Source organism: Lactuca serriola, chromosome 2 (genome assembly GCF_051521515.1).
Source record: "Lactuca serriola cultivar US96UC23 chromosome 2, Lser_US96UC23_V15, whole genome shotgun sequence".
Taxonomy (NCBI): Eukaryota; Viridiplantae; Streptophyta; class Magnoliopsida; order Asterales; family Asteraceae; genus Lactuca; species Lactuca serriola.
Window position 1 is genome coordinate 226,540,948 of NC_136409.1, and position 14,058 is coordinate 226,555,005.

Sequence of the window (14,058 nt, forward strand, 5' to 3'; positions counted from 1 at the left end):
TTTCTGCAACACTGGCGTCAAGGAAGAAACCAGTGTTTGGAATCTTTCTCTTTTCTCATATTTTTGTAAATTAAAAAGAAGGGCAAAAAGCCAAAAATACCAAAATGCTCTAATTTCAAGTGGATGAATAAAAATACTTCAGCAAAACAGGACCCTTAAAAAAATTAATGAAGCCCATAAAATCTTCCTTTACATATATCAAGACAAGATAACGTACCATGCTACTTACTACAATAGTCTTATTAGAAGTCAACATGTTGTGAAAAAATATATCCAGCCAGAAAATCATAAAAAAAAAAATCATAGTTAATTACTTTTTTATTTAATTTTTCACTTTAATATGTCTTATGTTGATAAGGATTGTAATAGAGTTGGACAACTTTGAATTTTTATTGTGAAACACTGATAGCGAGTGGCCAACCGGCCATGAGCCTACAAATTTGTCACATCCACATAATTCAACTCCAATGGCCCTCCACTCCTAACTCCTATCAAAGAAATACAAGACTAATTTACCTTCACAATCCTATAATTTTGTCGGACAATGTTTGTCAGTCAAATCAACAAAGTTGACTTAAAAAGGATTATTTTGGATTCATTTTTGATAATTGTATCAATAGAAATAGAATGGTAATTAAAGTAGGATTCTTTTCAACCATATATAAATTAGATGATGCTGATCTCTAGCAGTCAAATTGGACTGGTATCTAACCCTCCAGCAGTCGAGGTAGACTATTCAGCAACCACCTCATGTTCTTTCAGTATGTTATATACACACACATATATACGTATAGAAAGAATATACTTACTCCTGTTAGAACTGCATGTATGGCTGTTGGGTCGGGTGTAAGTGTAGGCAGTGAAGTCGGGAAGTACAATGGTCAGATCACACCATTTGTAGTGTTGTCATGTATGGTTGCTGCAACAGGAGGTATCATATTCGGATATGATATCGGAATTTCAGGTTTTCAAACAACCACTCATTCTTCTTAGTATTATATTTCTCTAAATCTTCAATAAGTAACAAACTGTAATGAATTTATGAATCCGAAGGTGGAGTGACCTCCATGGAGCCATTTTTGAAAAAATTCTTCCGAAAAGTGTACACCAAAATGGAAGAAGACACCAAGATAAGCAACTACTGCAAATTCGACAGCCAACTACTGACTTCCTTCACATCTTCACTATATGTAGCTGGTCTGATTGCAACCTTTTTTGCTTCTCCCATCACTCGAGCTTTTGGACGCAAACCCTCCATTCTTATTGGTGGGGTCGCATTTCTTGCTGGTGCAGCTTTTGGTGGGGCTGCTTACAATATATACATGCTTATAATCGGCCGTGTCTTGCTTGGTGTAGGAGTTGGTTTCGCAAACCAGGTGAACCACTTTTCTTAATTTTCTTTACCAAAATTAAATGGAGTCCTAAGTTTTTGTTCAGTTGTGGAGTCTGATATGTGGAATCATTTACTTTTGTTTTACTTAAAAAGGTCGTGTCTTTTGTATCATCAGTCGGTTCCATTATATCTATCGGAAATGGCACCATCGCGATACAGAGGAGCATTCAACATGGGATTTCAATTTTGTGTTGGTATAGGCGTTCTAGCTGCAAATCTTCTAAACTATGGGATTCAAAAGATAGAAGGTGGTTGGGGATGGAGAATCTCATTAGCCATGGCTGCTGTTCCCGCCTCAATTCTAACAATTGGAGCTCTTTTTCTCCCGGAAACACCTAACAGCTTAATACAACACAACAAGGATGATCCAGATAAAGCTAAGAAAATGCTACAGAAAGTCAGAGGGACAGATGATGTAAAGGCTGAATTTGATGATCTAGTGACAGCAAATGAAATCTCAAAAACAATTAAACACCCTTTCAAGAACATCTTGAGGCCAAAATACAGACCTCAGCTTGTTATGGCAATTGCGGTTCCATTCTTTCAGCAGGTTACAGGAATCAATGTGATCTCGTTCTATGCTCCAATTCTGTTTCGAACAATAGGATTTGGTGAAAGTGCTTCGCTTATGTCAGCAGTGGTGACTGGGCTTGTGGGTCTTAGCATGACCTTTTTATCGTTGCTGATAGTGGACAGAGTTGGTCGCCGGACTATATTCACCATTGGAGGTGTTCAAATGTTTGTTTCACAGATGCTAGTGGGGGCAATCATGGCAGCAAAACTAGGGGATCATGGTGGATTGAGTAAGGGATATGGTTTTTCAGTGTTGATCTTGATATGCACTTATGTGGCTGGTTTTGGTTTATCATGGGGTCCATTAGGATGGTTGATTCCTAGCGAGATATTCCCATTGGAGATTAGATCTGCAGGACAAAGCATCACTGTTGCAGTGGGATTTCTTTTCACTTTCATAGTCGCTCAAACGTTTTTGGCAATGCTTTGCCATATGAAGTCAGGAACTTTCTTCTTTTTTGGTGGATGGGTGGCGGTGATGACGGTGTTTGTGTACTTTTTTCTGCCGGAGACTAAAAATGTGCCGATTGAGAAGATGGATCGGATATGGAAGAAGCACTGGTTTTGGAAGAAATACGTGGGCAAAGAAGATGATACTAATTACGATCCTGTCACTGCTGAAATTAAAACAGACATTTAACAAAAAAAAGCCCTAATGAAATTGTAATCATGAACACCAAGTTCATGTTTCTACTTCGATAATGAATTATAGTTATAGATTGTAGAGCAGAAAACCATAAAATAAAAATTTCAATTGTAATTTTCATGTACCTGGTAATCATAAACACCAAGACTGAAAAGCAAGTTAGAATGCATGACTAAATCCGATGGGGTATTTGGGACGTGTATTTCAAAACTCAATATTTATTTATTGGTTTTAAAAGGGTAAATGGTAAAATGACATAAAAACTCAATAAATTTAAGATTTATCATTTCGTATTTTAGGTTTATGAAAGTTGGAGGTTTGTAATTTTTATTTTTAATCTTATAATTTTAAGTATTTTTGGTTTATTAAAATTCTTATGTTTTACAAAGGTATTCAGTTTTATTATTTTTCTGGTTCATTAAAACCTTAAATTTTACATAAATAATTTATTTTATCGGATAAACCTAAAAAAAAAAAAATTAAAAAAATTCATAATATTAAATATGTTCAATTATTATTAACGATAGATTATTAAAGTATAATAAAAATTACATTTAGACAAAAAAAAAAAAGAATCCTTTCCAAACCATTTTGTCTTCATATTTATATTTTTTCTAATGGGTCTATTTTTTATATAATAAAATATTATTTGGTCTACACCCTTAATTATAGTTCCTAAATATCAATCATTGTAGTATATAATTGAAGTAAACTAAATACTTGTAAGAAAATTCACTCACAACAATTTAATAACCATTCAGGGTGTTTGAGATTTCATGTTCTTAAAAAGTCAATAAATTAATCACAATTTATTTTAATTTATTGATTTCTTAAAAAGTCAATAAATTAAAATAAATGTTTGGACAGCTAATAAAGACTTTTAAAATAATTTTTGTTTTAACTTTGAAAATGAATTTTGAAGAAGTTACAATTTGTGACTTTTTGGAATGATTTATGACTTATTAGATTAAAAAACAAGTAAAAGTCAATAAATTAGTCAAATATTTTTAAAATTTGTTGACTTTTTGACACTAAAAAGCTAATCCAAACATTTTTAATTTTTTTTCACATTCATAAGTAAGCCAAACACTTTTTAAATCCTTTTGGGTAAAAGTCATTTTTAACTTCAAAATGAAATCTCAAACACTCTCTTAACGGTTAACAACCCTTTTCAATTGACTCCCCTAAATGTCAATTCACATTTTTCATACCATTCTAACTTATTGTCATTTAGGGGGTGTTTGGATAAATAGTTTTTAGCTTATTAGCTTATTGCTTATTTGTTTATTGTGGTGAGAATAAACATTTTTTTTTAAAATGTGTTTGGATTAGTTTATTACGGTGGGAATAAGCAATAAGCAATAAGTATTTAAGTGTTTGACAAAATAAAACAGCTTATATGAGTAAAATGACTAACAAGCAATAAGCATTTCTCCCATTGCTTATTAAAATCAGCTTATTTTGCTTATTCATACCGCAATAAGCTGATTTTTAAAGACTCCTATCGAAACACTTAAATTTGCTTATTGCGGTGGGATTAAGCAATAAATAATAAACAACCTATTTTTTCCCTATCTAAACACCCCCTTAGACGGAAGTTTGCCACACTTTTTATAAATAAACTGTAATTCCTTTTAAACATTTTTTATTACTAAAAGATCACAAATATATATCAATAAATTAAAAACTTAAAATATTACAAATTAAAAAAATTAAAAACTTAAAATCTTAAAACTAAAAATCTCATAGCTAGAAACAATGTAAAGGAAGTTTTCATCCAAAAATGTGCCTTATAAATCATCGACGTTTTCTGTGTTAAACTCAATATGGTCTACTATCTAAGTATGTTCTGTAAATCTCTACGAAGATCATGATGAATCTCAACATTTACGAATTATTCATCTCTTGTTAGATAATTTTCCACCAAGATCATGATGGTCTACTATAGTGCATTGAGGGAAGTGGCATATGTTATCATATGAAGTGGGACTATATATTTTTGTAAGGAACAAAAACCTAATGTATCTCTTGCATTTGAGTGTTGTAAATAAAGGTCATGCTTCTGTGATGTTGTTGACTATATGTTGAAACAAATGTTCGTGTATACATTATCATCGTCGAAAAAAGTAGCCTCGTAAAATTGTGTACTTATCAATATAATCCTGAATGAGATGTTGTTTGGCAGCTTTACGGGTTCTTTGTATATAATTTCTTTTTTTTCCCGCCTTGCATTTTCAACATCCCTTTTGTGTAGTGCTCTACAATGCCTCCAACATTTTCTATTTTATTATTATTAAAAAAACAAATATTTCATAACATTTTAAAAATAAAAACCATAACATTAAATTTAAAAACCAATGACGTAACATTTAATTTCTCAAGTAGTAATTATGAAAATGTGTATTGAAAAGCTATGCTTAAATCTTGATGAGGAAAGTATGGTCAAACGGTTGGAAGCTACGAGGGAAACTAAAAGCAATGTAAGGACTAATGTATTGTCCTATTTTCATAAAGAAAATCTTATTTAAATGTGAATGATTCAATTAATGAAGTTATAGAAGGTGCAGAGAAGCCGACGGACTCTGAACTTTTTATTGCAAACAATGGGTTGGGGTTGACATAATTTGATGCTTGTTTGGTTTGTTTTGATGTTTTTATCATTTGCACTTATTTGTTGTGGTTTAAAATAATTGTACTCTTTTGGTATTGTACTCTTTGGTATTATATGAAGTAATACTAAATATCTTTTTTTATCTTTAAATTTTAATATGTGTTGGTATGAATGTATTTTTTTATGAACAAAGTTTGACAAATGGTGTGAAAAATATGTATAGCGGTATGTACAGAAAATTGCAAAGTTTCACCATTAAGGTTTTTTTGATTTTTTTTATTATATTAAAACTGAAATATAGAAGAAAAAGTGAAAAAGACAAATACACCCCTCACATGAGGGGGAAATAGGGGTCTAACAAAAAAAAACATCATAAATGGTCCCTGTGGTTTACCAAAATCTGAAGTTTAGTCCCCGTGGTTTAAAAACATCATGGTCTCTGTGCTTTCAAAACTTTTGACGATTGGTCCTTATTGCTAACTTCGTTAAGTTTTGTCCGTTAAGTAAAAGACATTTTCGTCATTTCACTCCCACAGGGACCATTTATGATGTTTTATCGTATTTTTTTTAAAAAAAGAAAAAATTAAATATATAAAAGTAAAAGGTCTCTCCTCTCTCTCTCTCTCTCTCTCTCTCTCTCTCTCTCTCTCTCTCTCTCTCTCTCTCTCTCTCTCAAATTGACAACAATAATAATGGGGTAAGGTTTGGTTCCTAAATTCCTCCGGTTCTTGAATAAATGTTGTAAATCAAAAAATGCAACCGCAACGACCATTCCTTTTCTTCAACCGATTCTAGAAAATCAAAGCATCCAAAACCGATAGAGTATTTACATTTTGATTTGGACTTGTTAGATAAAATAGCAAAGAATGTGGCTTGAGACGTTATCAGAACCTGGTTCGAAGATGCTTATGTGAAATCGACACCTTTCCAGCCATACAACGAAGTCTTTGGGGTTTTTGATGGTGTCGTGATGGAGAAGAATGTTGGCCGATCTCCTCCATCGATTTCATCAGGAACCACTTACGATTTCTAGGGCTAGTCGAATTCATCAGGTTTGGATCTGCATTCGATTTCATTATGAACAAGTACTCATTTGATTCTTGGATAAACACATCTTCAAAGATATAGAATGATTTCGGGAGGTAGGAGGTGAAACATATGAAGATTTTAGTGGTTGAATTCTGGCACTTATAATTACACTTCCTCCCATCTCGGTTTTCTAGTCACAACCAACACATTATGGTTCTTCTTCCTCAATATAAACTCAATGGAAATCATTTGTGGGCTTTTTTCTCAGTAGTAACTTAAGAATCAAAATCCTAAATTCGAATCAAACACTGAAATCGTGTTTGTTTTTGTTTTCGTAAATCACTTTGAGATAGTGTGTGGGTGTTCTGATTTCTGGAAATCGATTTGTATGTGGGTGTTTATCTCTCACTGTTCATCAGATAGAAATAGTTATTCCATTAGCTACGATAACAATCAACAAAAACTCTTATTCAAGGTAGCCACATTAGTTCTTCATCAATATCATCAAACAAAATAAGGACATAGCTATATCACCTTCGATACCCAATTCACTTTACCTGCAGTGAAAGAGGAGATAAAGATTATGAAAAACCCACAAAAAGAAACTTGTTGTTTTCTTCGAACTATATCTGATCTTTGTTGGGTTTTCCAGATTTTGATTATTTTTTGTTTTGTATTTTTGGTTCCCAGATCTCCATTTTATTTGGAAAGTTGTTATGTGTATGTAAGAATGAAAGAGGGGTAAAAATGGTTGAGCCGGGAAAAAGATGCAATGGGGAGAGAGAGACCTTTTATATAATTAATTATATTTAATTTCTTTTTTTTAAATACGAAAAATATCATAAATGGTCCCTATGATAGTGAAATGACGAAAATGCAGTGGCGGACGCAGACTATTTTAGTAGGGGTGTCCCTCATACTTCAAGCGGGTGCACCTAATAGGAAAAAAAAATTACACTACAAGCCGGAAAATTGAGCAGTGGCCCGGGACCCCCAATTCTCCACATAGGTCCGCCACTGCGAAAATGTCCTTCAGTTAACGGACAAAACTTAACGGAGTTTGCAATAATGACCAATCGTCAAAAGTTTTGAAAGCACAGGGACCATCTATGATGTTTTTAAACCACGGGGACTAAACTTCAGATTTGGAGAAACCACATGGACCATTTATGATGTTTTTTTTAAAAAAGAAAATGGATGTTAAGTGTAATGATCAAATTCACAATATAACATGTTGATAACGATGAAACCACATGACCCAATCCAAAAACCTTACAAACCAAAGGTAAATTTTGCAATTTTCTCTTGTTTTTGTTAAATACAACATATGTTTACTCGATAAGATTCTATTAATAAAAAAATTAAGGGAATATAATCATCAATTATTATATGCCACTTGTGAGAGAGAAACATAATCTTGGTTGGGCCCGCCGTTCAAAAAGAAAAAAATAAAACTACATCGTGGGGTGTCAACCTTTTTTTTCCTTCAAATATATTTATGTCGTACTCTTTAGAGCATTCTAGCTCCATATAAATCATAGATAAATATGGAATTGTTAATACTTATTTTTTTTATTATTATTATATAATATATTCTAATATGCATTGTTTAATAGGAATATCTTTTAATAAATATTAAAAATAAACTTAATAAATTTGTTTGACAATATAACTTATTTTTATGATTTTGACGAGATTTCTACCATAATTTTGTCTTGAATAATTATAATTTTATATTAAATATTTTTTATATAACAAACTTTTAGAATATTATAAAAAAGATAAAACAAACATTTTATATGAGAATGAGTTGTCTGAAAATATGAAATTTTAGAATTAACAAAATGTTTTTCAAATTTAAATGGATAAATGTCACTGTAGTTAAACCATGTTACATGTTATGGTTTAAAATGTCTATATTTTTTTCGGTTTTTATTAAGAGAACGAATTGTTAATTTACCGGCTGAATTGGTCCATTTACCTGTTTTAAAAAGTTACCCATACAAGTCACAATACAAATAAGCAAGTGAGTCAACTCTAAGTCAAATCAATGACCATGTCACTTAGTTGGGTCGACGTGAAATACTTGGGCCCTAAGAGGTACTACTTACTGTCGACCTTCCCTTATGACATAAAAAGAGGGGCAAATTGGTTGAAACCCTAAATCTTCATTCCCTTTTTCCACTAAACGATACCGACAATCCGACAAACATCCCTTTCATGTGAATCAAAATTGGCTACCCCACCACCACAATCACCTGAGTAGGTATTGACAAATTCAAGGGACCGTCTCAACTTTGACAATTTGCACACAATTTTTTTATGAATGTGGAGCTCAGATTGCAGAACAAAAACTTGAAGTGGAACGTCTGAAAGAAGAAATGGGTCGAGATTTGGTCATAAGCAGGGTGGACCTACTGGCATTGCATCGTCGGTTAGAGCAGACGGAGAAGAAGTTGCACTCCGTCACTATGTTGGTGGTCGGACTGGTGTTTGTCATACTTGGGTTTCTGGCGGCGAAGATTGTTGATGTTTTGAAGAAGTGATATGTTCGTCGTTGTAGTGTTTGTGTTGATCATGTAATATTATGTTTGTTTTAGGGTTTATGGATTTGTATTAGGGTTTATGTGTTGCAGATGTGTTGTTGTTCAGTTTAATTTGGTTTGTGAAAGTGGATAAAGACATATGTATACACACGTAATTTTATATAACCAATGCGTGTAATCCTCTTTTGTTAATGGAAAATATGTTGTTATTATAATCTGACTATCTTATTTAATATATTTGTTTGGGTTGTTTAGTAGGGTGGGTTTAAAAATTAAATTATGTTTTTTTAAGACAATAACCCTCATGAGTACTGTTAGTTAGTGCCAAAGAGGGAGGTAATTTCATCGTTTCATATTTTACCCTCGAGTATATACAGATGTGGGCATTTTTACCTTTATTTGCTCTCTTCTTCTTGTTTCCTTTCAACCGACCTTACTAAAATGAAGGGATCGATGAAAACGGTGGCATGTATATGTTGATTTGATGCAATAATAAGAACTTCAACTACTTCGTCTAACCCTGGTCGACTCTTCTATGCTTGTCCCAAAAAGGTTCCATGTCAATTGCATTTTCATTCTACTGTTGACCTAGATTTACATACTCCTAAAACTTTTATTTTTAGGGTCCTCGTGATGGGTTTATATGTTGGGCAGACGAAGTGGAGGTTACTGTAACGTCCCAAAATTCAAGACTAAAAATTTCTTTTAATTAAAACATTACGTTAAGCAAATTCATCATTTCAAAACATAAACAAAGTATTAGTTTCCAAAATACATATTCGTTATCAGAGTAAACATTCCCAGGCTGTCTAAACTATGGTGTGTGCCATGCGATCACCCCGAGCTCTTCCCTCCGCTACCGGAAGTACCTGAAAACAACACTGAAAACCATAAGCACGAAGCTTAGTGAGTTCCCCACCCTACCACATACTGCACATACCGGGCCACGCCCGCTATCCTGGGCCTCGCCCCCTACCTCGGGCCTCGCCCGCTACGACGGCCCCGCCGCCCCAGGCCCCGCCTGGCTTCGAGCCCCGCTCGGATACATATCTGTTTTACTTAGGCCTCGCCTGTCACAGGGCCCCGCCCACTAACATATAATAGCACATACACATATCACATAACATCACATAAGCTAAACATATACTAACGACTCTTGTTCTAAGGCCTCGCCTATCTCTGGACCCCGCCCTTGTCCTGCTACTGATGAGTCATGGAACCCAGTCCATACTCCTGATGATAGTGGGGTACGGGCCCAGCCCACCCTCACTCTTTCCCTAACTTGGGCCTCGCCCCTACTCTGCTGCTACTGAGATGTGGAACACCATCCACACTCTGCTATTGGTGAGATACGGGACCTCGCCCACACTCACCTCCCTACCAGGCACATACAAGTATCACACAGACAACAAGTATAAACTAACACATAAACCATTCCTTGGGCACCCACCCTTTATCATTGGATCTCGTCCCGAATATCATACTAGCATACTGGGCCTAGGGCTAACCCCTGATCTTTTACTCATAACTACATGGGCCGGCATTGTGGCCGTAGACCCATTCATACACAGGGAAACTCACCTGATACTGCTGAACTGCTGCTGCTAATTCCTTTGACCGCTAACCACCAACTCCGGACTGCTGCTCCTCTAGCTCCCCGAGCTACCAATATCAACATAACACTTAGTCTATCTGACCTTCAAAGGTCAACTAAGTCAACTCTTGTCAAAGTCAAAGCCCTGGTCAAAGTCAACCTTCCAGGTCAACCCTACTCGCCGAGTCCACTTACTGACTCGCCGAGTTCTTATGCTCAAAGTCCTTCCAATCGCGACTTGACTCGCCGAGTCCACAGATTCCCGAATCCTGTCCTGACCAACTCACTGAGTCCTTGCTCGACTCGCTGACTCGAGTCTTAACTCGAAGGGTTTGGGACTACGCGACCTGACTCGCCGAGTCTAAGAACAGACTCGTTGAGCACACGACAATCTTCATCCAACTCGCCGAGTTGTTCATCCAACTCGCCGAGTTCATGCCCATCTTCATCCGACTCGACGAGCTGTTCATCCCACTCGTCGAGTTCCTCCTCATCTTCAAGCTACTCGCCGAGTCCACTCGAAGGACTCGTCGAGTCCATTCAGATCTACATACATGCAGAGGACTTTTTGAGTCATGCATGGACTCCAAACTGTAGATCTACCCTTCCTAAGCCTATCCCCCACGTAAAGTTGCAAACTTTACGTGTAGAGAGGGAGATCTAGGCAAAAAGCACCATAAACTAGGGTTTAAGGCTAAGGGGCTTCAAAATCGACTCAAGGGCTGATACTTTATGCTTCTCCAGTCCATAACACACTTGGATCTGAAGTAGCAACTCCAGATCCGGCTCCTAACTCAAAATAATATCATTATGGCTAAAGAGCCCCAACAACCACACATAAATCTAGATGCAAAAGGGTCCAGAAACTAGTTTATACCTCCAAAAGCTCAGAAATGACTTCCAAATCCCAGATCTACAGCCCCCTTCTTGCACTCTCAAGATTCTTCTTCTTTCTCCAAGCTTAATGCACTCTTGAAGACAATAAATGGCTCAAATAGAGGATATGGCGACTAGGGTTTGATATCCAGGGCTTAAGAGGCAGTAAGGAACCCTAGGAAGGAGATTAAGACGTTTATATAGGCTCCAAGTCCCGAATTTAGGGTTTTCCACGCACAGACCAGACTCGCCGAGTCCACTTGGCCGACTCGCCGAGTTGGTCACTTACTCTTCGACCCGGATCCCGCTCCGACTCGCCGAGTCCCTCCTTGGACTCGCCGAGTCGACCCCTAAACTTAGGGTTTTCTTCCCTTTCTTGGTCTTCAAAACTTTGGGTGTTACAACTCTCCCCCACTTAAACAAAACTTCGTCCTCGAAGTTTGCTATGGCCCACCGCCTGCGATCTGCCTGCAATACCCAACCAATTATCCCGACACTAGCTGCCTTCCTTTGCTGACCTACCACCCGATCATTCTGACTAGCATCAAACCCTGCAGATAATCATCTCGGGTCAATCCTGACCCCGAACATTCTGGAAACATGACTTACTCAACCGATAATCCACCTGGTACTTACCGAGTACTGCGCTGAACCTATAGGGGTTCACCCCTTCTTCCTTGCACAATTCCTTGCCTTCCCGAGACAAAACCCCATAACCAACTATTCCTTCTATCAATGTAAAGGCCCTATCCTTCACCAACTCCATCACCCCCGCTTACCAGTACGGGTCATTATCGCCCGTATCCACTGGGCATTTCTTTCTACTATGGTTTGGTGCAGAGCACCCCACGATCAACTAGCTGAATTCCACCATACACTGCTTACCCGCAGTACTGCTGACTGAATAAAATTCTGCTATTCATTGTCTGCCTTCCGGATGAACTGAGACCACCCTGGTCCCTACCATCCTATCACTGTCTGGATTACTGGCTCTCACCGGTAGCTAGTCCCAACACCACCACTAGTCGCTCCCAGCGACTTCCAAAGAGCTTCGATCACCTATAACTGCTCAATCTACTCTGCTATTCATGCACTACAAACCTGGGATTCTCGATCCCCTAACTAGACACTAAGGTCCCTACCAGGTCCCACCTGTGCTGCTAAAATTCACGGGCCTCGCCCACGGGTCCCCCCCCCCCCCCCCCGCATCTATCCTTCTATTCCCACTAGTCTAATCACTCTCGCTCGAGCCTCGCCCACGGGTCTCACCCAACTATATCCTGGAGCGGCCTCTCCCAAGGTCTCGCCTCTCTAGGGCTATACAGGGAAACTCCATATCATTCTCGTCCACTACCCATTCCTGATCCCTATCTGATCACTAGGAGATAAGGGCCTCGCCCCAACTCCGCTAACAAAACTACTAAGGAATGCTACGGCTTACCCGTAGTCTTACATCACCATCCATTGCTGACTGCTGGAACGAAGGCACCCACGTGCCATTAGCTCTCAAGATCCTCATTCCGACTCCCCGAGTCCTACGGGCGATCCACAACCTGAATTCTCAACCATAACTAACCATTACCGACACACGCACTAGCTGATGGGGAGTTTCTCAAACTCCCAACCCTGAAATCCACAATCCATGAAACGCTGAACTACTTCTCTTCCTTCTCGGAGGTCACGTACTCATTCTGGGTCTGCGTGCTCCTCTCTGGGCACACCCGGAGGATTCTCCCCCACTTCGATCCTGCTTACCCCTTGCTGCTCAATACTCAAAAGAGATCCCGATCTTTGCTACCATTCCATAACCCATCTACTGAGGAACCCATGCCCGCCATAGCTAGGGATTTAGCCAATCCATCACAATCGTTGTACCACTCCGAACTTAGCGAGACGTACCTAATCTCTCCCAAGCATGCTACAGTTACTGCATCCTTCGAAACCTTCTTCAATAGAGCACATCCCCTAACTACCATACAAATATCCAAGGTATGCAGATGGCATATAACTCGATCACAATCAGCCACTCAAAATAAAATACTTTTACCGATAATGATGCAGAACCATAATAATAAAATCATGCATAAATAAAAGAACTGGAAAGGGGAAATTGCATACCTGCAACGTCTGGCGTTGCTCGCGTCTCCAAGGTCGTCATCTGAAAAGCCCTGCTCCCTGTCGCAGGTGCCTCTACCCGGCCCTGATGGCCATCCGTGATCCTCAAAGTTGCAGGGGCGGGTGTCATCACCCGTCCTGCTGAAAACAAACTGGGACACTGGGCCTTCTTGTGGCCCCGCTGGTTACAGTGAAAACATATCAAGTCTGATCCCTGCGTGGCGGTAACAGTACAATCCCTGCTGAAATGGCCAGTCCGACCGTACTTGAAACAGCCGGACTCACCACCGCTACCACTCCTGCACGTGCCCCCGTGCGCCCTTCCACACTTTCCGCACCGACTGCGGTCCTGATGATCCCTCGATCTCGAATCCGATCCCTTGGGCCTTTTGACCCAAACCCGTAGCTACCTGAACCTCGTCCGACTTCCTCTTCCGGATTTGCTCCAAATCAATTTCCCTTTCTCTAGCCCGAGAAATCATATCTTCCAGCGTCTTACAGCTAGATCTGCTCACGAACTCCCTGATGTCATCCCTCAACATCTCATGGTACCGAGCCTTCTTCATCTCCTCATCTGCGACATACTGCGGCACAAGAAGAGCCCTCTCCCTGAACTTGGCGATGATCTCCACCACAGTCTCAGTAGTCTGTGTCAAATCCTGAAACTCTCGTGCC

At 38.3% G+C, this 14,058-nt stretch overlaps 1 protein-coding gene across 1 annotated transcript; it reads left to right on the plus strand.

Annotated features, from left to right (window-relative positions):
* The first annotated feature begins 692 nt into the window (after positions 1-692).
* LOC145088740 (hexose carrier protein HEX6-like) lies at positions 693-2,903 on the plus strand. Its single transcript, XM_079027143.1, has 3 exons — positions 693-964; positions 1,054-1,376; positions 1,509-2,903. Exons 1-3 carry the CDS (start codon positions 751-753, stop codon positions 2,604-2,606), a joined length of 1,635 nt encoding a protein of 544 aa, XP_078883269.1. The 5' UTR covers positions 693-750; the 3' UTR covers positions 2,607-2,903.
* The last annotated feature ends 11,155 nt before the right edge of the window (positions 2,904-14,058 follow it).

Coding starts and splice junctions, on each gene's coding strand:
- LOC145088740 (XM_079027143.1), top strand. CDS start 751: ATGTTCTTTCAGTATGTTATATACACACACATATATACGTATAGAAAG. Junction 965..1,053: donor ATATGATATCGGAATTTCAG/GTTTTCAAACAA, acceptor ATGAATCCGAAG/GTGGAGTGACCTCCATGGAG. Junction 1,377..1,508: donor GAGTTGGTTTCGCAAACCAG/GTGAACCACTTT, acceptor TTGTATCATCAG/TCGGTTCCATTATATCTATC.